The sequence below is a fragment of the Paramisgurnus dabryanus genome, chromosome 9 (assembly GCF_030506205.2).
Source record: "Paramisgurnus dabryanus chromosome 9, PD_genome_1.1, whole genome shotgun sequence".
Classification (NCBI taxonomy): Eukaryota; Metazoa; Chordata; class Actinopteri; order Cypriniformes; family Cobitidae; genus Paramisgurnus; species Paramisgurnus dabryanus.
In genome coordinates, this window is record NC_133345.1 from 27,866,694 (window position 1) to 27,889,581 (window position 22,888).

Genomic DNA, 22,888 nt, shown 5'->3' on the forward strand with positions numbered 1-22,888 from the left:
GAGCAGAGCAACAATTGTTAAAGAAAATAATGGCTTTCCAGGCAATCACTTTCTAGACACGGTCTCCTAAATCCATCAGATTGAAGGGTAATTGTAAAGACAAAGTTGATGCTGACCTGCAGATGCCAGTTTAGTTAAATAGTAAAAGACGAATGAATGACATTTGTGTTATTCATACAGTAAAGTGCAAACACAAAGTGCTAAAACACATTTATTCCCGGAAAATCACATTTTAAGTAACAATAAAGACTTTAACGAAACAAAATAACATGCTGAAGATGTTCAAATAAAACCAAACCTGCATGGCGCATAATCACCTTAAGTGCTACATTTTCGGATGCGTTTCAGAAATGTAATATTTCAGTCCTTTGTCACACATTTCTCTATATAATCTGTTAAAATGCTGTTATTGTATTCTGGGTAAAACCAACCTTGTCTTTTGCTTCCTTCTTTACCTTCTTTGTTGAGTTTACCTGCCCCTCCTCCTTAACAACTTTCTTCTTCTTTTTTGGCCTTTTAAAAACAAAAGCAAGTGTCCATTTTTACCTCCCATTTCCAATAATAACGCACAAATTCAGTCTAAATCAGTTTCTGTGCCTCTACATATTGCATCTCTACTACACTCAAAAAAACAAACAAAAAAAAAACAAAGAACTACATACACAAGATCATGTCTGTAAAATCCAGGACAAATAATCATAATCTAATTATGAGATATCAAAGTTTATATATACGTTCTTTACATTATAAATCACAAAAAATATATATACATATATAAACATCTATGAAGGGAATCCCTATTAGTATGAATATGCATAAGGCTTGTTTAATCATCACTCATTCATTCTATACCAAGAACCACAAAACACTTACAAAGGAGCTTCTGAATTAGATGAAGTTCCATCCGCGTGTTCCCTCTTTCTTTTCCTTTTCTTCCCTTTCCCCTCGGCGACGAAATCTGGATCATCCTGTAGTTCTTGCTTCACATCCAGCTGGAGCCTAACCGAGACACAATGCCAAAAAACACATTTGAAAGCCTAAAAAAACCCAAAAGGAAAACATTTATTGACCAATGAAAATGACAAAATTACTGTGATTACGCAATGTTGCCTAATGGCCATTGATGATAATTATATAATTACTGTAATAATGCACAAGGATAATTGCGGAGAGACGCGAGCTTCAATTTCCATAAAGCATGATTCAGATATGGTGGGAGGTGAGCAGACCAAATCAATTAATTAGAATTACCGCAACAAATTATTCAATCCAGTGGAAAACTTTCTGGGATAGATTAAGTGTTAAGAACAGCACTCGGGCACCTTTAGAGGTTTCAAGCGTGACCTCAGTCACGTAAATCAGTCTCCTTCCAGCAATCACCGACAGGATTTGATTTACAAAGCGTCTGATTGTCACCGTGCCTGATTAGAGACGTGCCGTCAGCCAGACACGGACATACTCAACCAAAGATGGTTCAACTTTTGCAAAGCAGTTTGGGAGAGACAGATGGAATATCTGAAGAGCGCACATCCATAATCTTTTACATTAAATGTTTGCTTTTGCAGATTAATAACCAAAGCATCAGGCTTCAATCTATGCAAGCCCCTCCCCGGCCCAGAATCTTCGCCCATCTAGACAGTTATGAGAGCTTTTCACTTATTACTTTACTGACACGCCACAGCTTTCTTTCCAATAAATAAATTAATTTTCTGAAAGACAGCCAATGCAGCGAGAAAATCGGAATGGATATTGTCCAGAATTGGGCACGTCCAAATCATCAGAATTAATTTTCATCAACTCCAAACGCGAGAAAAAAAATGTGTGATTGCATATTTGAATCGTAAGTGGATTAAAACTCATTTCCAAGTGCAGCTGCTGGCTGCTGGGGTCATTTCTCTAAATCAAAGCCTGGATTTGGATATTTGATGTGCAGGAGACGCTACTAAAAATATCATCAGAGTTCCAGTGTACCTTCTGTCACCACTTTCTTCAAAGTCCATGCTCTCCTTTTCACTAGATTTCCTCTGAAAGATAAACACACCAGGAAATGCTTTTGAATTGTCGTCCTTGATCACATGGGTAGTCATTATTTTAAATATAATTTTTTATTACATTTGCTGATATTGTGCTTGACTCATGCAATTGGCAGAGAAACTGCTAAAATTAAAGCTCATGTAACATTTACAGATTCTGCAGACATGAAAAGAGATACAACAGTATAGCTTAAAAGGGATAGTTCGGCCAAAAATGATATTAAACCCATGATTTACTCACCCCCAGGCTGTCCGAGAAGACCTTTGTTTATCATCCTGCAGCCGTTTGGATTTATTTTGTGAAGGATGGATGCACATTTTTTGGACTTGAAGGATGGGACCCCGTAACTTCACATTTAATTAACTGAAAGATCTAAAACATTTTATAAAATATCTGAAAATGTGTTTGTCTGAAAAACGATGGACATATGCATCTCGGTTTAATATCATTTTTGGCCGAACTATCCCTCTAAGATACATCAAAGCGTTGGAAGTGCAACGTAAAAAAAAAAAATGCACTGCGCGCTGGGGAGACTGGCATTTTCAGCCACGTTTAAATGCTTTGGTGTGCACAGATTTCCCAATGGTTTTTTGAATGACTATGGCCCTGTCCCAAATGGCACACTCCGGAGTTGGGGACTTCCTCAGAGTCCACAGTTTGATGACATCAGGTAGTCCAGACCTTAGGGACCCTTGAAAATTGAGTCCTATTTTGGGACAGACTCGAGTGTCACACCAGAAAAAGGAAGAGAAGTTGCCCATCAGTGTGAACTCCTCCCATCTGTCATCTAATTGATTTTTTGCATGGACTTCTGGGTTGGTAAAGTGTGCGGAGCCTGCAGGTGGTCGGGCTTTGCCAAAGACCACACCGAAAGTCCACATGAAGTGCCATTATGGACAATTTGGCCTAAATGTACTATAGGTTGTGACAAATCCCATGTAAATGCAGTTTTCTGCACAACCGTTTTATTGATTTGCATGTAACCCATAAAACAGGTTTCATTCAGCAGATTTTTGATAGTTATCTGCTTATTCTGTGAATGCAAATGCACTTCATGGCTCACAACCTGCTTTAGGGAAAAGCTGTCAAGGTCACATGAAGCCAAACCCAGGGTACCCCCAGGATTGTCAAACCTAAATTCAAGGCTTTTTAAGACCTTTTTAATACCACTTCAAATGAAATTTAATACCTACATCGCACCCATTCGAGTAGAATAAATCATTTTAAATAACGTAATATAGCTCAAATAATTACTATTTACAAGTGTTTGAACATTCATGACAACATGCCTCTGAAAGGCTGAGTCCAAGGCCCAAATGGCCTAACCCTTATCTTTACCCAACAATCAAAACCAACAATCAAATAGATTTAATAGATTTAAATGTACATTTATTGTAAATTTGAAAATCCCTAAATCAGGGATGGGCAACTGGAGGGCCAGGGGCCACATGTGGCCCTCCTCTTTATCTTGTGCAGCCCGCCACGTTTTTATATGACCATTATGTCAGAGAAGGTAATTTATGTTAAAACAATAGCCTTGTTTGATCCATGAAATAAGCTGCAAACCAAACAATAACACCAATTTTAAGGTATTCATTTTTTGCTGTTAAATATATTTAAGATAATAACAGCATCTAATAACACTCATCAGTAATGCTCTGAACCAGAATAATACTGACAAACAAAATTAACCATATTATGGCAAATGAAACAAAAACCCCTCAAACACAACAACAAATTAAAATGTAATGCTATTGTGACCCTAAAAAGACAAGAGATCTGTTCACTGCACTAAACAAAAAACTGGACACAAGCTCATATATAGATATTTTTCTGTCAATCTTTTCTGTTAATCTTTATACAGGACCATACTAAAGTTTTCTAATGCTAACTTAGTGTGACAATGTATATATGTATTGCAAGTTGATATTATCTAATTTAACAGTAAACAAAATATATAATAGCTTTCAAATTTGCGTTATTGTTGCAGCTTCTTATTGCATGGATCACACAAGACTATTGTTTAACATACTGTATAAATGACCTTCTCCGACACAATGATCATATTAAAACGTGTCTTCTCTTTACTAGAGACGAATTGTGGAACAGAAGATTGTGTGTGTCAATGATTAAATCAAACAACCAATCACAGGTGCGAGGACACCCGTCATTGGCCCGCCCCCACAGTCCCAAAGTCAACTTGATCGAGCAAGTGCTCTTGTGCAGCTGCGAGCGCATAGAGAGAGTCGAACGAGCGCTCATCCCAGCCTTTTTACTTAACTTTTTACTTTGCTCGCGTGACTGCATTTGTGTGCTTTGAACAGAGGTGCGCTCTCGGGAGGACGTTTTTCAGCGCGCAAATAGTGTTCTGTCACTGTGAACACGCGAGAATGCTTTGCCGCGCGTGAATAGTGTTCTGCGCGCTCGCTAAGATGCTTTTCCAAACATGGATAGTGTTCTGCGCTCGTATCTGTCGCTCGCGCATGGTTTTTGTGCACGCGAGTTTTGTGTCTGAATTAACAGCATATAAATATATTGATCATTTGAAAAATTAAGACCTCCGTGAAAAATTCAAGACTTTGAGGTGAAATTCAATACCTTTTAAGGCCTTAATATGGGAAAATGAAATTCAATGCTTTTTCAAGACTTTTAAGACTCCGCGGGTACCCTGCAAACCACAGCCCGGAGGTGTCAAGGAGAATCATATTCCACTTTAAAAATATCTGCATGGCATAAGTGTGTTGCACTGAAGCTTACATAATGGCAAAATAGTACGACTAAAGTTCACACATAATGAGCACTTCTGAGGATGCCTGTCCTGAATTGGGAAGGTTTAGCTTTTTAAAGCCACATTCGACATCCTGATCAAGGCCTTGCCTTCAAAGTAAATGGCGAAGACAAGCCATAGGCACTGTAGTTAAGAGGAACACATTAGAGAAACATCAACACCCCAATGGTTGTGTAATGTGCTACTAATGAACAGTTGTTTAGACAGTTTAGAGGGTTTCAATGCATCAAGGTTACACCTAAACTTAAACACAGACAACAGAAATTTGCAAGATTTCATGATGCCTAAAAGTGACGAAACCTGGCAAGCAATGCTCACAGACTAATTATGCTGTTTACCAGTCTTTTCTTGTTATATCGTTGTCTCCGTAGCCTATTGCAAAAAGCTGAAAGCTCTGAATGATACGTCTGCATAAATATCCCTTTGCACTAAAGCTAACAGCGGCTCTTAATTAAGCCGGACCTGAAGTGAGAATCCCAGGGGCATGACGAAAGGAAAATTAATGGTGACATTGAGAAACTACCTTTCTGTGCGTTTTCTTCTTTCCATCCTGCGGGGACTTCTCCTTCGCTTTGGCCTTTGCTTTCTTTTTCTTGGGCTTTAGGCTGCAGAGGAACACAGAGATGACGTGAAGAGCAGGAGACAAAAGCAGGTCGTTCAATGGAAAAGAATGGAGGTGTGGAAATAGAAAAGGCCATCAGTTCTCGAGAGTTCTGAGTCCGCATTATCTCTTCCCAAACAAACGTCTCCCTTCACTGGACTGTGTGACAGGTCTCTTCACAACAGGCTGCTGTCAGCATCAGTTACAGGTGTTTTTCATTAGATTAATTATAAGAGCCAGAAACGGATGAATGTTCCCGGCATTGCGGCGTCGACTAACCGCATTAAATATCAAAGTAAAATCATTTATTCATAAAGAAGATGGAGTACAACTCTCTGAATAATAAATGCATGCTCTCTTGCTCACTTTACACTTCATTAGATTTACGATTTCTGGTGCACATCATTTGTTGGCTCAATTTGTCTCCATCTTTCGTGGCAACACGAAAGGCGTTCCTGACGCAAAGTGCAGCCCAGTGTATAATAATGTGCAGCTGTTGTTTGTGTTGTTATTAAATGGTGCTTGTTCTCAGATGACTAACAAATAGTATTTGGTTCACCAGTGCACTTGCATACAAAACTGGGAGGATGGTGATAATATGCACATTTGAATGCAATGTGTGCCAGCATGAGTACAAATACAGGGCGGCTGTAAGTCAAGATCGAGCTCCTCTAAGCTATTTGGACAAGTGTTTGAAGATGTGATGGGGTTGGAGATGCAACATTTGTGTATGATGTTTAATGCTCCTCTCTAAGGGCCTAGGGGTGTATGCAATGGAAATAACAGCTGTACTCACACAAGTGCATCTCCACTTGAGCGGGGATCATCTCTCAGCTCTTTTTCCATAGCTTTTGAAAAGTCATCTGCCATCACTGAAACTTAATGCCAAGCAATGCAGAAGTATCTGGGCAATGCAGTTTCACACTGTCAGTCACAACAGTCCTGGAACAGAAGGTAGATTAGTTATATAACTAGACAAGTTGGCAAATTAACCCAACAAAAAGCATAAAGTTGCGTTAAATATACAAAAAACATGATATTTGCTCTTAAAATATATTTAATACTAAAAATATTTAACAGATCATCAAGCGGCACTCTCTAAGCACGCGGTACTTAACCACGCAATTGATAAGTTTACTCGTGGCACTGTGAACTTGCTGGAAAGGAGGTCTTTTTCGATAAACCAATCATTTTTATGAGAATAAAACGATTTAAAAAGCTAAGTTGTAGGGTTGTGTGTGTTTATTACTCACTTTATTGAACACCAGATAACGTGTCTTACGAGCGATTAACGTTGCCCTCCAAATGAAGTTCAAACGAAGTCGATCAACCGTGCATTCAGGTTTTGGTATCTTTAAATATTGTGTATATTTTAGAGGTCCGCGGACATTTTACTGAAAGAATAATTTAAAACAAGTATTTAAAATGTATGTGAACGCTATAATATGCTGCTGCGATTCCTTTTGCATCAACGCGATCCAACCAAACCGAATTAACAAACAAAGGTGGTGAGTTCGACTTCATGCGGCGATGCACCGACCAATTGGCATCAAAATATCGCGAGAGAGATTTAAAACCACAGTGCTTCAGTCGTTCTCGCGGTACTATGACGTCATACATCAAATGATCTGCGCAGTGCTGCATGAGGTCGAACACGCATTAAATCATTCGTTCTTCACGTCATCACGTAAAGACCCTCGCTACCTAACACAATTTTCTTTGTGGCTCAATGTTAGATCAAAATAGTAAAAAATATAGGAACAATCATTACAAACAAAGTGATACTGGAATATTATAAAAGTTTGAATGACGTGCGCCCAGGGACAATGCACAGATGTAGGCTATTATTTCTCAGGAAACATTTTTAGATATATAACTGTATGGGGTATTGAATGCCTCATAATCATTGCTCGAATTATTATAATTCCCCATAATGATACCCCATATATAATATCTGCTTTGACTTATTTTATCGCCGTTGGTTTGTATACTTTCTATTTTGTTAACTGCTGTAATCAACTTTTTGTTGGATATGTTTTAATTGTTATCGCATCACAACTAACATATATTTGTATCTTAAAAAATATACGGCTATAAAACATTTATCCCCAGCAATTCCCTTTCCTGGACAGGGCGTATCCTTGAGCTGCCGTTGTCATAGACTAAAATGCATAAAATACCTTGTATTGACACATCTTAACATATATCTGTGCCATTGTTTTGTTTCAAGATGCACACCAGTATTGTTTATTGTAAGGAAAAAAAACTACTTAAATTTTAATGTACACAAATTGTACATTAAAATTTATTTTGTATTATAAAAACCATCCGTTTTATTTGACAGCTACCCGTTTTAATCTTTCTTATTTACATTTAGTAAGCCTGAGGAATTATATCCTGTGGTGTTGTAAGAGTCTAAAAACACGCCTCACGAGTTATGACGGTTGCGCGGTTCCTTTAAGAAATACCGGAAGTGGATGTGCATGCATTGTAACATTGTATACAAGGTTTATTTTGGTACGCGTTTGTCCCGTGCTTGCTTGCAATGACGCTATTCCACTTATATACACCCCTGCGTGTTTTACTAAAGTCTTATCGACACGGGGCTGTTTCAAAAACGATTGTGGGTCTCAGGGTTTTCAAGTTAGGAAACATTTTTCCTTGCACCACCATCGCAATGCGCACTAACATGGAAGAGATCTTAAGAAAGGCAGTAATCCAGTTGCCCACCTATGAAATGAGAGAAAAATCTCCACCTCCATCCGAATCCAACAGTCTGGAGTTCATGCACTTTTACAAATGTCTAGACAAAGAGCAGAGACTAGAGTTTCTAGAGAAGCTGTCTCGTGATTTTGGTGTGGACCACAAATGGGTCTCGGATCTGGCTGGGAAGTTGCTGGACACTCAGGGGCGAGATCTCGCCACCATCCTGCAGGCGGAGGACAGGCTTCGGTACAGTTTAACACCCCGGTACCGACATTTGCTTACGCACATCAGTAGGGTTCAGGGCGGTGTGAAGTTTCTGGTGGACCTCCGGGCAGATCTCATCGAGTTTGCATCCTCAAAAATGAGTGACAGCCCACACATGAGGGTAAATACTCGTAATTTCATTGCTCCATGATCTATGAGTGTCACAGTTATTAGCTTAAATTGGCTTTTGGATGGTGTCACTGTGTATACTGCATTCCTACCATGGGTTTTTGTTATGAGGTGGTGAGCATGTGATCTGACCTTTCCTCTACTTTGGATGTCTGGCTTCACTTGTCTATAGTTTATGGGGCCAAATGACCTTTGTCCCATATCAGTTATTAGTACATGGATCCAAATGACCTTTGTCCCATTTCAGTTTTTAGTTCTCTGACGCAAATCATGATGCACTGCTGCCAAATATAAATCTTTTTGAATTTATGAGATGTTATTTTGATTTAAATCATGACGTCATGGATACATGTGATATATTGAAATGTTATAAGCCAACTGTGCCTCATATTTTGGTCCTGTGACTTCTATTTTATCACAACATGCACAAATACAGTCAAGTGAAACTACTTTAATAAAACACTTTTTAAAAACTTTTTTTTTAAATAAGTATTGTAATAGTGTACAGTAGATTGCTATTATTCAGAGAACAGTTATCACAGTTTTAAGTGCCCCCATACCATTCCTTCACAGTTTTACTGCATGTTTTTCCTCAGGGACTGTCCTGTATTTGGCCTTATATGTGTTGCCCTTAATGGCAACACTTGTTCTATTTTAGCCTTGATTTGAGATTTTATCACGTGTTGCCTAGCAAACTCCAGGTGTGACACCTTTCTCAAAAGTGAGCTTTCAAATTTTTAGCATCTCTAACACTTCAAGAAACATGCCATCTGTGAAGTGCAACTAGATTATTTAAGTCCGGACTGTTTTCCATATCAACCAAAGAGATGTGCAACTTTTTTGTGTTGTGGCTGACCTATGGGTCACTTGCACACCACCTCTTGTCCTTATGTTTATTCGGCAGGCACTTCAGACTCAATGCCTGGATGATGGAATGTTTTTTCTGTTTTGTTACAGATGACTTCCAAGTGCTCCTCAAAGTCTTGCCAGTCCTTTTATATAGCTTTCTATATAGCTTTCTCCAGCTTTTAAGTTTTAAAGCCTGTTTCTTGGTCTTCATGGCAGCAGAGCTAATGTGATGTTTTAGTTAAGAGACTTCACAAAGTAACTGATAACACACAATGATGCAGTTTAATAGATAAATTGAAAAAAAAAACTGTAGGCGAACAAAGCAAGATTCTTTACCTAATAGTGATTGTTTGAACAGCTTCCTGTGTGGCTTTTATGTTTCTCTCGCTCTATAATATATTATATTATATTATATTATATATGTCCCTAAAGAACGCTTTAAAAAGATCGCATTGGCACATCTCCAGCACACAGGACCTCATCAACATAATCATTATGTGCTTTATGTCTTACTAGTTATTGACAGTAGGTCAAACAGCCAGATTTCTGGTAAGGATGTTTCCCAAAATCTGTCTAATAATTAGGAAGTGCTTGCTCAGCATGAGTTAAATATTTATCTCAGTTCCTCTCTAAAGGACATTGTGTGTTAAAAATTAGATGGTGTGCAAAATGGTGGGGGTTTTGGTTACCAGTTTCAACATTCATTCTTTCTGGATATAGCTCTTATTTACAAGTGGAAGCCATGCCTTTATTAGCATTACATAACTCTAGTTATTCACTGAACTGTCAAGCTATTGATCAACAAGCCAAACTTTAACTTTATTTATACATACATTATAATACGTTTCAGTTGGTTAACATGACATAATGCAATGACATAACAATGAAACATCTTTTTATAGCATTTATTAAAGTGAAACTCCAGCCAAATATCAAATTTACCCCATGCTTAGTTTATAAGGTTTAAAATATGAATATTTTTCATACAATATTGCATCGATTTGCTGCAAAAACCTTTATTAACTCCTTGGAGCCGTGTGGTTACCTCTGTGCAGGATGCACATTTTTTTAGGTTAAGTCAGAAGTTGTTACCTAATCCCTGTTTTCTACTTTTATAAAGCTTGGAAAATCAAGGAAATTTACTAAAATAACTCCAAATGTGTTTGTCTGAAAGATGATGGACATATGTATCTTGGATTGCTTGAGGGTGAGTAAATAATGGGGTGATTTTGATATTTGGCTGGAGTATCCCTTTAAAGGCACCATGGCATGAAAATCTGACTTTTTCCATGTTTTGGTGTTATAATTGGGTCCCCAGTGCTTCTATCAACCTAGAAAATGTGAAAAAGATCAACCCAGTAACTTAGTTTTGGTAAACCATTCTCTGCAAGCATGTGAAAAAATAGGTAATTGAAATTTGGCTCTCCTTATGATGTCATAAGGAGCTCTTATTATAATAATACCACCCCTTAATCTGCACTATCCAACCACAGCACTGCCATTTAGCGCAGAGAGAGAAAAATTCACAGCACAATTGAGTTTCAATTACAACAAACCACCATGGTTGTGATCAGTTTTGCACTTCATCCGCTCATTTGCATTTTAAAGGGCACACCCAAAACAGCACATACCTATAAAGTGGCAATTTTAACGTGCTATAATAAATTATTGATATGGTATTTTGAGCTAAAACTTCACATATGTGCTCTGGGGACACCAAAGATTTATTTGACATCTTTAAAGTCTTGTGACATGGCCCCTTTAATTTTGGTAATAAAACTTTCCACAATTTTCATATTTTGCATTGTACAACATAACCTTATAATGTATTACGAATAAATATAAAGTATGCTTTCATGAATTTACATAGAACAATAGTATATTTAAAAATTAACCAAGATAATAAATTGCATTAGTGTATATCTAATATATTATATCTATTATCCAACTATGGTTTATCTCACCTTCCACCAGCCAAAGCAAAATGCATTAAAGTGACAATAATGGGTCAAGACAGAGAACAACTGAGACGCAGAGCACTGCAGTAAAATTAAATCACATGTCCTGAGTTCTCCTGAGAAGATTTATCAGGACCCTAAAGAAACGTCAGTTCGAATCCCTGGCCAGGTGAATCTCTAGATATATAATCGATAAGCAGACATAGTCTGTCTGGGCTTAAACAGGTGTCCAGCATAACTTCTCAAAGTCTGTATTGTATTGGACAGTCAGCAAGCTCCTTTCAATGGTTTCAGCAAAGCGATGTAGTAGAACTGCACTGATGCATCAGTAAATGCAATAGTAAAGAGATTTAAAGTTACTGTCGGGTGCTTTAATAGACCTAAGTTCTTTTTTTATGTGGATTAATCTGATAAAACCTGCCGTGGGTCATATTTCACAGTAATCCGATTCTCATTACTGTAATGTGAAAATATAATGGTAAAATGTGTACTGTGGAAGTATTGATTGTTTCTTGATTCTTAATGAAAAAATAATTGTCTGGAGAGAGGATACATGGCAATGCAGTTTTACAATAATGAAACGTTTTTTTTTTTACAATCTTTTGCAAAGTTAAACATCTGGATGCATTACATTAATGAGCATGAGGGGAGGGTGAATGTGCATATTTGTAATAAAGATAATGTTTAGATAATTGGTATTATTTGTTTATCCAAAACCCAATTTGTTTTTAATTTTTGGCTGAAGTATACCCTGGACACATGACATTTATGTATTATATGTTTATTTTAAAGTACAGTACATAGCAAAGTGGACTTTTATACAGTGACTTTCATTACTAAGTACTCATTTTATTATTAATATTATTTCGTAATAATGTCAGATTTATTCCATTTGCCCCTCCCATTTATTTTCAGTCACATCAGTAAAATCTGTGAATGTCAGCCAATTTTAGGCTCTGTCCAGGTGCGGTCATTGACATGTTTGCTACTTCATCCGATTAAATTTTGCACTCCTGCCACAGAGAGCCCATTCACTGGCCTTTATAAAGGTTTCAGCATGCCGGTACAGGTTTTGTGGAAAAATCATCTGTGATCTCTCCATCTGCTTTGATGCTCATGTTGGTCCAAGTTAGATATTTCCCCCTCTCTTGTACACACAAGAAAATATTAAAGAGCAAAGTGTAGCACTTTGAGTTAAGTTATGGCCTGGAGCAGCAATGCACATATCAAAGTTAGATTCCACTTAGTTTGCTTTGCTTCAGAGTAAATTTAGCCGTGTAAGCAAATACATAACTCTACTGGGCAAAGACTTATAAATGCTATTGGCTGCACTGAAATTGAAAGTAGAACATCGGATAAACGCTTAAAAAGTATTTTTCCAGACCAGAGAGGATTTGATGAGTTTAAAGTTAAGTGGAACTGTGACTTCTGGGCGGCCTCGGGCGGTGAATTGCACTTGGTATAGCTGAGATAGACAGAAAACCAAAATGCTATAGACTACATCTTTACTTCAGTCCCGGCTGGACCGCTTTTCTCCGCAACTATCCTGTTCACAATAAACACTACATTTGCAACTTTTTCGCCTTTTTGTCGGACCTGGGCTGCCGAGACCTCTGACTCGCAATGAAATTGGTTATTTTCTACATACATCACTTGGCAGGCAATATTTAAGCATTTATGTTTGCTGATCTGAATGGGATTTTAGGGCGAAGGTCCCGTGAAATGCTTATACGAGATAAACTTTTTGCCTAAAGCCAAGCTATGAGGTTAGACTTAACATGCATAACCTATAGATGGACTAAATACACGGATGCTTTTGCGAAGATTTGCACATGCAGTTAATTTAAGAGAAGCTTCTGCAAAGTGGACAGGGGTAGATTTTTTTAAGCTGCTAGTGCATGTTGTGTTGCTCATCACTATTATAAACAAAACTGACCCTCTGGTGACCAGTACCATATCTCATGTGAAAGGAACGGTTCTTGGAACTACACCAACATCTTTCAACATCCTCGTATGGATGCTAATACTGATCCCTAACTCTAATGAGAGTACATAAACACGATCTGCAGAGGGAAATGAGTTGAATGCATGAATTGGTAGTTAGTATAGTGGTGTTGGTTTACAGATTCTGTGAAAGTGCCGGCGCAGTATTAATTAAATTGACAATAGTCGCACACTTCGTAATAAGGCGGCATTATTATCCCAGCTGTATTCTTGGAAATTGTTGTTTTGCACAAAAATTAAACCAAAGGAGGCATTTTCACGCTTCTAGCATTTCTTGTTTCTTCTCTGAAGGCCACTTATAAAATTAGTCTAAAATTTTTTGTGCCAAATAACATAATTATTTAGTTAACATGACCTTTTAAACCCAATTTCTGACCTTTAGAATTACTGCAGGCTCCTTTTCTATTGTACCTTTAGGACGGATGTGCAAATTGCTAGCCTCTGTGCAGTCAATATCTGCTAATTTCTGAAAGACTTATCTGTCCCATTCAGTTCCCAGATATATTCACTCTTTATTAATATTTTTTAAACAAAGAGGCATAAACATTGTGTTGTGTGATATGCCCCATAGTGAGATCGTCCTATTGGCAGTCAGAGAGATCGCGATGGGGGGGGCAATAGTTTACTCGTTTATTTATTTGTTAATTTTTTACTCATTACAAGCCACTTGATCGGTGGACAAAAAGAAGCTGATTTAGTCTAAGGGTAGCTGGTAACACTGTCATGACTCATGACTGTTACCTTCTTAAACCTATGCCATTAATCAGAGCGTGTTATTGATGCCCAGATGCTCTAAAATTTCCTCCATGTCAGTGAGTGGGAACAATTTACTGGTTTTAAACCCCTGTGTGCCTTACAACCTTTCTAGCGCACAGAAATGTCAGAGCTGCACTTATTACAAGCTCCGGTGCGAGAAAAAGTTAGAGTCATGCGTATTACAAGTTCAGGTGCGAGAATGAATCTTTACCACGTGTTCAGGTGCGAGAATGAATCCGTGCCGGGCGTGTTTAGATGCGAGAATGAATCCGTGCCGGATGTGTTCAGGTGCGAGAATGAATCCGTGCCGGATATGTTCAGGTGAGGGAATGAATCCATGCCGGATGTGTTCAGGTGCGAGAATGAATCCGTGCCGGATATGTTCAGGTGAGGGAATGAATCCGTGCCGGATGTGTTCAGGTGCGAGAATGAATCCGTGCCACGTGTGTTCAGGTGCGAGAATGAATCCGTGCCGGATGTGTTCAGGTGCGAGAATGAATCCGTGCCACGTGTGTTCAGGTGCGAGAATGAATCCGTGCCGCATGTGTTCAGGTGCGAGAATGAATCCGTGCCGCATGTGTTCAGGTGCGAGAATGAATCCGTGCCGGATGTGTTCAGGTGCGAGAATAAATCCGTGTTGCGTGTGTTCAGGTGCGAGAACGAATCCTTGCTGCGTATGTTCAGGTGCGGGAATGAATCCATGCCGGGCATGTTTAGATGCGAGAATGAATCCGTGACGCATGTGTTCAGGTGCGAGAATGAATCCGTGCCACGTGTGTTCAGGTGCGAGAATGAATCCGTGCCACGTGTGTTCAGGTGCGAGAATGAATCCGTGCCGCATGTGTTCAGGTGCGAGAATGAATCCATGCCGGATGTGTTCAGGTGCGAGAATGAATCTGTGCAGGATATGTTCAGGTGAGGGAATGAACCCGTGCCGGATGTGTTCAGGTGTGAGAATGAATCCGTGCCGGATGTGTTCAGGTGTGAGAATGAATCCGTGGCGCGTGTGTTCATGAATCCATGCCGCATGAGTTCAGGTGCGAGGAGGAGTATGTGCCACGCGGATAACAAGCTCTCTCGCATGCAAAAAGTGTGAAACTTTAATTGAAAAATAATTTAATATAACTGGCAAGCATGAAAACTATCGTCATAAAGGCCCGCTATCAGCCATATGTCTGACTATTGTCAATAGACGATATTATTATCTATCAGCAGTATGCATGTTCCATTGGTGTTTTTGTGCAAAAATGTGCAAAGTTTATAAAGACAATAAGGCATAACTTGGACAGTGACTATGAATTATCAACAACAATTAATAGCAGATAAAATTTTAGTCAATGTACAGAATCCTTTATTACCTGTGAGCTTTTGGTTTTTCCAATATGCATTTTTGAAATGAAATAAATTCCAGAATACTTAAACACTGTTTTTTTTTTGCCAAATTATTTTGTCTAATAAATAATTTAAAGTTTAGTGTTTCGTCCATTTTGTACCATATACCTCATATTTTGACGGTTTAATCTAACCTGAGGGTGCATTAAAAGCAAATATTCACTACTGTTAACAATTAGTGCTCAAAACTGTCTTCTTATTTTACCCCAATAGATTTATTTATAATTTGAGCTATTCGGTTGGATTTCGAGGATAATGTCAATAAACTGCAGTTTTATATAAATGGGTATTTCCTATGAAAAGGCAAAAGTTATGAATTGCAGCTTTAAAAACTTCAGTTTGTCATGCTGTAGATGTGATTTTTGTGTTCATCATTCTTTTTGTTTGTTATAGGATCTAAACAGCACCCTGAAGAGTCTTCTGTCCGAATGGTTCTCAGTTGGGTTGCTCCGTCTGGAAAGGATCACGTGGCAGTCCCCGTGTGAAATCCTTCAGAAGATCAGCCAGTAAGGGCTCTCTTTTTGCATTGACATGCTGTGTTGTTCACCATCTGTGTTTGGCGGCTTTTCACGACCTGTTCCTGCAGGTATGAAGCGGTCCACCCTGTGCGGAACTGGACTGATTTAAAACGTAGAGTCGGGCCGTACAGGAGATGCTATGCCTTCACTCACGCATCCATGCCTGGCGAACCTCTGGTGGTGCTGCATGTCGCCCTCACCGAGGAGATAGCAAATAACATCCAGGTAAAACGCTAATTTAAACTGCATATGATATTCATTAAAGGAGCATTTCACCCGTAGAAACATTAATCTTTATTGACAGTGTGTCATATTTGTAGTCGAAATGTAAAATATATTTAGATTTTGGTGCCTATTTGACCGAGAAAAGGGGTGTTTGTAGTCTCACTCGCTCAACAAAGATATTGGACTTCCTTCTTTCAGTGATGCAAAATTATGATTTTTACATCATTGAAAGAAGGAAGTGCAACACTGAAATCTGTATTTCTCCTGTCTCAGCGGCAACTGAGAAAATGATGCATTACCATTCAAAAACATGACTGGGGTTTTAACGATACAAAGCTTCATGCAAATGGGTGAAGTGTCCCTTTAAGAAGAATGGATGATGACTTGAACATTTGACTTGAAACTCAGACTGTGCAAATTCAGGTGCAAGAACAACAAGATCAATTGTAAAGTGTGGCGGTGTTACACATTTTAAAAATGGTTGTGTTAAAACAACACAATCTCTGTTATTTTAGTGACAACAATGTAAATGTGACGCACATGACGTATGGTTCTGCACTTCTGCAGTTTGTTAGTATTGTCTATTTGGCTTCTCCACTGTCAGTTTATTTATTCACTGTGTGCTTCTTATTTTCCCAGGGCATTGTGAGAGAGTTTGCCACTCAAGATGCGGATGAGGATGTGAACAAAATCAACACGGCCATCTTCTATTCCATCTCATCCACTCAAGCAGGGCTGCAGGGGGTGGAGCTTGGAAATTACCTCATCAAGAGGGTGGTCCGTGAGCTGCAGGTAGGAACGCCCACTTAGATTAAGATGAAGAGCAGTTTAATAATTACTTCTTTGTTGGTTTGCACAATATGTTTATGCTGAATAAAGCTGCAAAAATGATTGCAGATTTTATTATGCAGAAAACTTTGCAAAGCTAATCTGACCGTTTATATTTAATTAAAAAAAGTGGGGTTAAATGGGGGGATTTTTACATTAGACCAACTTTCTATCATAGTTAAAAAAAAAAAACATCATGGGATTCATTTATACAAATGTGACCCTGGACCACAAAACCAGTCATAAGTAGCACGGGTTTATTTGTAGCAATAGCCAACCATATGTTTTATGGGTCAAAAATCATTAGGATATTAAAGGAAAACACCACAGTTTTCCAATATTTTACTATGTTCTTACCTCAACTTAGATGAATTAATACATACCTATCTTTTTTCAATTCATGCACTTAATCTTTGTACAGCGCTTCTTTAATGTTTTAGCATTTAGCCTAGCCCCATTCATTCCTATGGCTCCAAACAAAAGTTTTATTTTGTGCCACCATACTTACTTGTGTTACTACTCATGTAACAGTCTTTAAATAGGGAAAACATGGAAGTGTTTGGTGGCTTCTAAATTCATCCCTGTTTGGATCCTAAGGAATTAATGGGGCTAGGCTAAATGCTAACACATTCACAAGGCGCTGTACAAAGATTAAAGATAGGTATGTATTAATTTAAGTTGAGGTAAGAACATAGTAAAATATTGAAAAACGGTGGGTTTTCCTTTAAGTAAAGATCATGTTCCATGAAGATAATTAGTAAATTTCCTACTGTAAATATATCACAAAATTATTTTTCATTAGTGGACAACTTTAAAGGCAAATTTCTCAATATTTCGTTTTTTTTTTTTGCACCCTCAGAATCCAGATTTTCAAATAGTTGTATCTCAGCCAAATATTGTCCTGTCATAACAAACCATACATCAATGGGATGTTATTTATTCAGCTTTCAGATAATGTTCAAATCTCAAGTTTAAAAAATTGCCCCTTATGACTGTTTTTGTGGTCCAGGGTCACAAATTTCTTCTGCGGTTGAAAAAAGTATTAATTCCATTTCACTTTCATCACACATTGCTCCATACAATGAAACTGACTGTACATAACATTCTGCATAACATTGAGACAGAAAGTCACATGTGTTAGGAACAACATAATGAAGAATAAAAAACAACAGATTTTTCATTTTTTGGGTGAAGTACCGGTATCCTTGTTATTACTTTATAATCCTTTTGCACAACAGTGCCACCTACAGCCAAATATAGTCCTTCTGCAAATCTTTCTAGCTTAAAGGTGGAATAAAGCAGGCAAACTAATAAAATTTCCACTGTCACCCTCAATAACATGACGTGAGAGGAACACATGGCGTGTCACAGTGCTCTCGCCTCTTTACTAAATGAAGCCTGAATTAAACCGAGAAAAAACCCAAGAGGCTCTCAGGTTTATAGATTCAGATGAGTTTTGCTTCAGTGGGAATTTTGCTGAAACAAAGTGCTGGATGGCTGCTTGTGTAATAGAGGTTAACCCCGGTAAAGAGCTCTAAGTCGAGGGCTGCGACTCTCTGTGCGCTGCTTCACACAGATGAGAGAGAATGAGTGCATGTGGGTATGAGGTGGAAATGGAGGGCTGAGAGATATTATTGCATGCAAATTGTGCAGAGATTTTTGTTTGGTCTGCAAATCTATCTGTGTCAATTTACCATCACTATAGTTACCAATACAGGCCATAGAAGAACCATTGTGTACCCTTTTATGTTTTTTAGTAACAGTATCCGTAACTGCGGTTCACGTTATACATCTTTGCAAAGGGTTAGGAGTGTTTTGTGGATATTTTGTGTCAAAGTTACATTGGAAGAAAGTATTAAGTACCTGTGAGAGTCCAGCTTATCCTGCTGCTGAAGAAAGAACGAAGGTGACTCGCCGTGCCACAGGGGAACGTTCGGTGTGATGGATGGATGATAGATGAGGGGAAAAGAGGTGGAGAAAGGTCACACTGTGATTTAGGAGAACAGAAGGAGTGTTAGGTTGTCTTTGAGCGAGTACTCGAGGGACCTTTTCTGCACTCGCTTTTTATCTTACGCACACTCCGTCCTCATCCGCACTTTCTATTCTCTCCCTCTCCGCAACTTCAAAGTTGCTGACCGATGTTTTACAGTAAATTGACTTGATGAATGAAAAGTGACCCTTGGACATGCTTATCTTCCTTCACTTCTGCCTATCTGAAGGAATGATGCATGGCAAAGAATGAGAAAGAGAGAGAGAGAGAGAGGAAGGCGTGAGGACTGGAGATGTGAAAGACTTAAAATCTCTTGTCCTCTGGGGCCAGTCTGACACGTTTGGTTTGCTCAGTGCTTCTTCCTCGTTGAATGTGGACAGAAGAGAGACAAAATGAGTGTGTCTTTGCCCTTGTGGGTGAAGAGAAAGAGACACGGTGGACTTGTTCAACAAGGCTTTTAAATTGGTACAAATGGACTGTGTGCAACTGGAAATATAAGGGGAAGGAAAGAAAGAATGAGGAGAAACAGAGGGTATATTTGTGTGGTGTACAAATATACAGATAAAAAAAAAATGAAGATTTAACCTGCATTTCCATTAAAGATTTGTGCAAAACTTTAGCTTTAATTTTTAAATGTCAACAAAAACTTGTAAAATGACGGCAGTCGATTCCCGAATCGCTCTCGTGCTATTTTGATGTCATGTGCTTGTTGATTCTTGTGACAACGCATGAAGTCGAAAGCACTTCTTTCTTCTTCTGTTTCCTCCAACCAAACATACAGCGGCATTATTAAAAAATTATTTATTTTTACACACATAAATGCATAAAAAAATTCCATTGCAGTTTTGCGATTTACCATATTCTTTTTTTTTAATTGCCTGAAATCCACATCAACCAAGCATAAAAAGTTTTTGCGATTTTCTATTCGCTATTTCAATTTGCTTGTTTGTTTGTTACTTTTCATATTGTAAATATTTGTAAATATATTAAAAATTAAATATTTTTAATATATTACCATCACTCTGTAAAACAAACACATTGCACTGTAAATAACACATTGCACTGATTTTTGCATTGCACCACTGTCTGTTTTATTGCCTAATGGTGCATTCACACCAGCCGCGGTACAGGCGGCAAAAACGTGCTATTCGCGCATAGTTGGACTCTTGAACAATTGAGTTTACTCGCTTCCTTCGTTAGTGAAAGCCGTGTGTAAAATTCTAGTCATTCGAGATCATGGGAGGGGCTTCTGCGACTCCGCTAAGACTTCGCTCGCTTCCTGTAATCACTTCACTACTACAGCAAGGTCCTGATTGGTTAACGCAGCGCAGAAATCTGCCAAAGTTCAGATTTTTCAATTCACGCGTTTCCCCCGGCACCGCTTAATTCGCGCAGAATGCGCCGCAGGATGCCTATGCATTGACAATGTCTTTGCATTGACTTAACATGTAAATCACTTGCGCCTGCCATCTCTACCGCATATGGTGTGAACCCTGCATGGCACATTAAATTATTTTTTTTATAAATAATGTTACGAATACCCCTTACACCTTATAACGTAACATTGCAATATAGCTATAGATAAATATGTATACTATATGAGAGCGCTAACTGTCTTTTTACCTTACTCTACAGAGCGAGTTTCCCCACATGGCTCAGTTCTTTAAAAAAAATTATTTTTACACATGTAAATGCATAAAAAAATTTCATTGCAGTTTTGCGATTACCATATTCTTTTTTTTAATTGCCTGAAATCCACCTCAACCAAGCGTAAAAACGTTTTTGCTATGTATTATGTGACATTGCCGTTTTGCATTGGGCGGATTTTCTATTCGCTATTTCAATTTGCTTGTTTGTTTGTTACTTTTCATATTGTAAATATTTGTAAATATATATAAAATTAAACATTTTTAATATATAAATATATTACCATCACTCTGTAATCAAAAAACCTTGCACTGTATTTTTGCATTGCACCACTGTCTGTTTTATTGCCTAATGGTGCATTCACACCAGCCGCGGAACAGGTGGCAAAAACGACTCTTGAACAATTGAGTTTTCTCGCTTCATTCGTGCGTGAAAGCCGTGTGTGAAATTCTAGTCATTCGAGATATTCGCGCAGAAATTGCGTCATGGGAGGGGCTTCTGCTACTCTGCTGAGACTTCGCTCGCTTCCTGTAATCACTTCACTACTACAGCAAGGTCCTGATTGATTAACGCGACTCAGAAATCCGGCAAAGTTCTGCCGCAGGATGCCTAATCGCATCTTTGCATTGACTTAACATGTAAATCACTTGCGCTTGCCACCTCTACAGTGTCTGGTGTGAACCCTGCCTTACACATTAAATAATTTTTTTTAAATAAAAATGTTACGAATACCTCTTACACCCTATAACGTAACAGTGCAATATAGCTATAGATAAATATGTATACTATATGAGAGAGCTAATGTCTTTATTTACTTTTCTCTGCAGAGCGAGTTTCCCCACATGGCCCAGTTCTCCAGTCTATCTCCCATACCGGGCTTTTCCTCATGGCTTTATGGAGCTCTGGGCCAGCACAAGAAAGAGGGACGTGCCACGGAGCTCCTCTCCGAGCAGGAGTGGAAACAGGTGCAGGATGTGACGGGAGCCGCACCCGGAGCCCCGGCCTTGGAGGCGCTGCGCAGGCTCATCAGCACCAGCGAGTGGATTCGTTCCGATCGCCTGGTCCGTACTCTCGAACCCGTCCTGATGCGGCTTTGTGCTTGGTACCTGTACGGAGAGAAAAGGCGGGGTTACGCCTTAAACCCCGTAGCTAACTTTCACCTTCAAAATGGCGCCACCATGTGGAGGCTAAACTGGCAAGCGGACACCAGCCCTCGGGGAATTGCCAACTCCTGCGGCATAATGGTTAATTACCGGTACTTCCTGCACGAGACTGGCACAAACAGCGTCGCCTACCTGCAAAATAAAGCCGTTAAGGCTTCCGAGCAAGTGTTGGGCTTGGTGTCGCAGTTCCAGAAGAACAGCAAACTCTGAGATTATACTGTGCTGCGCAAATGGACAGATGTGTTGATCTGCTGTGATGAGCGTTTAAGCACAGAATTAGCCTGAGGTCATCATTTCAGTACAATTTTAGGTTGGTTCAGAGATGGAGAGCTTTATTGTGACTTTCTGAAAGACAAAGCCTGACGTTAGTCTGACTAATTTCTACCAATTCGGTGACGTCATAAAGAGTTTTTCACCTAACGTGTGCCAAATATTCTTTATGAAAGGATAATTGTCTGAACGAGTCCTTTTCTTCTGTCGCTTGGATACGTCTCCGTTTGATTAGCTGGTAGCTGATTTTGATGGGGACTTGTGTTACACTTTGAAAGACTGGAGGTAATGAAGCATGGAAAGTCTAGCACACCCTGTCATGTCTTCACGTTAAGAAAGCGTGCGAGAGCGAGTGAGATGAAGCCACTGTAATAAATGATGTTTTGATTTCTGCATTAGTCCTATCTGATTCACTGTGAAATGGCTGTCTGTATGTTCATGTGTTCCTGTGCCGGATATTTTATTTATTCTTTGGGGTGAAGTTGAGAATAAAATTCTGCTTACTATCCCAAACTGATTCTTTCGCTCTGTTTTTGTTGTAAACATGATGTGTGGTATCTCAGCATGCTACGATCTCTATCTCTGCACAGTGCGGTTCGATTCATTTTGGGTGATTGAGAATGTTCAAACAACCTTTAAAAAGAATATACGGACACACAGAGTTAAACATAGGACAGTATGCTATCGTATTGGGCCAGATCCTATCCCATTTGGCCAGATCCGTTCCAAGGCGGCTTTACTGGGAGTGTTTAAAAAGATTTAGCAC

General features: G+C 38.9%; 2 protein-coding genes across 2 annotated transcripts in view; one reads left to right on the plus strand and one right to left on the minus strand.

Moving 5' to 3' along the window:
• LOC135769470 (DNA topoisomerase I, mitochondrial) overlaps positions 1-6,856 on the minus strand; it is a 34,433-nt gene extending 27,577 nt beyond the window's left edge. The window contains exons 1-6 of the mRNA XM_065278796.2: positions 6,677-6,856; positions 6,220-6,365; positions 5,346-5,427; positions 1,972-2,024; positions 874-999; positions 432-513 (exon numbers count right to left, since the gene is read on the minus strand). Of these exons, the coding sequence (XP_065134868.2) occupies positions 432-513; positions 874-999; positions 1,972-2,024; positions 5,346-5,427; positions 6,220-6,293 (417 nt within the window). The 5' untranslated portion in view covers positions 6,294-6,365; positions 6,677-6,856. The remainder of the gene's footprint in view (positions 1-431; positions 514-873; positions 1,000-1,971; positions 2,025-5,345; positions 5,428-6,219; positions 6,366-6,676) is intronic.
• Positions 6,857-7,898: 1,042 nt separating this feature from the next.
• Positions 7,899-22,635, plus strand: mlycd (malonyl-CoA decarboxylase). Its single transcript, XM_065278795.2, has 5 exons — positions 7,899-8,514; positions 15,875-15,987; positions 16,068-16,224; positions 16,864-17,016; positions 21,517-22,635. Exons 1-5 carry the CDS (start codon positions 7,969-7,971, stop codon positions 22,060-22,062), a joined length of 1,515 nt encoding a protein of 504 aa, XP_065134867.2. The 5' UTR covers positions 7,899-7,968; the 3' UTR covers positions 22,063-22,635.
• Positions 22,636-22,888: the final 253 nt, after the last annotated feature.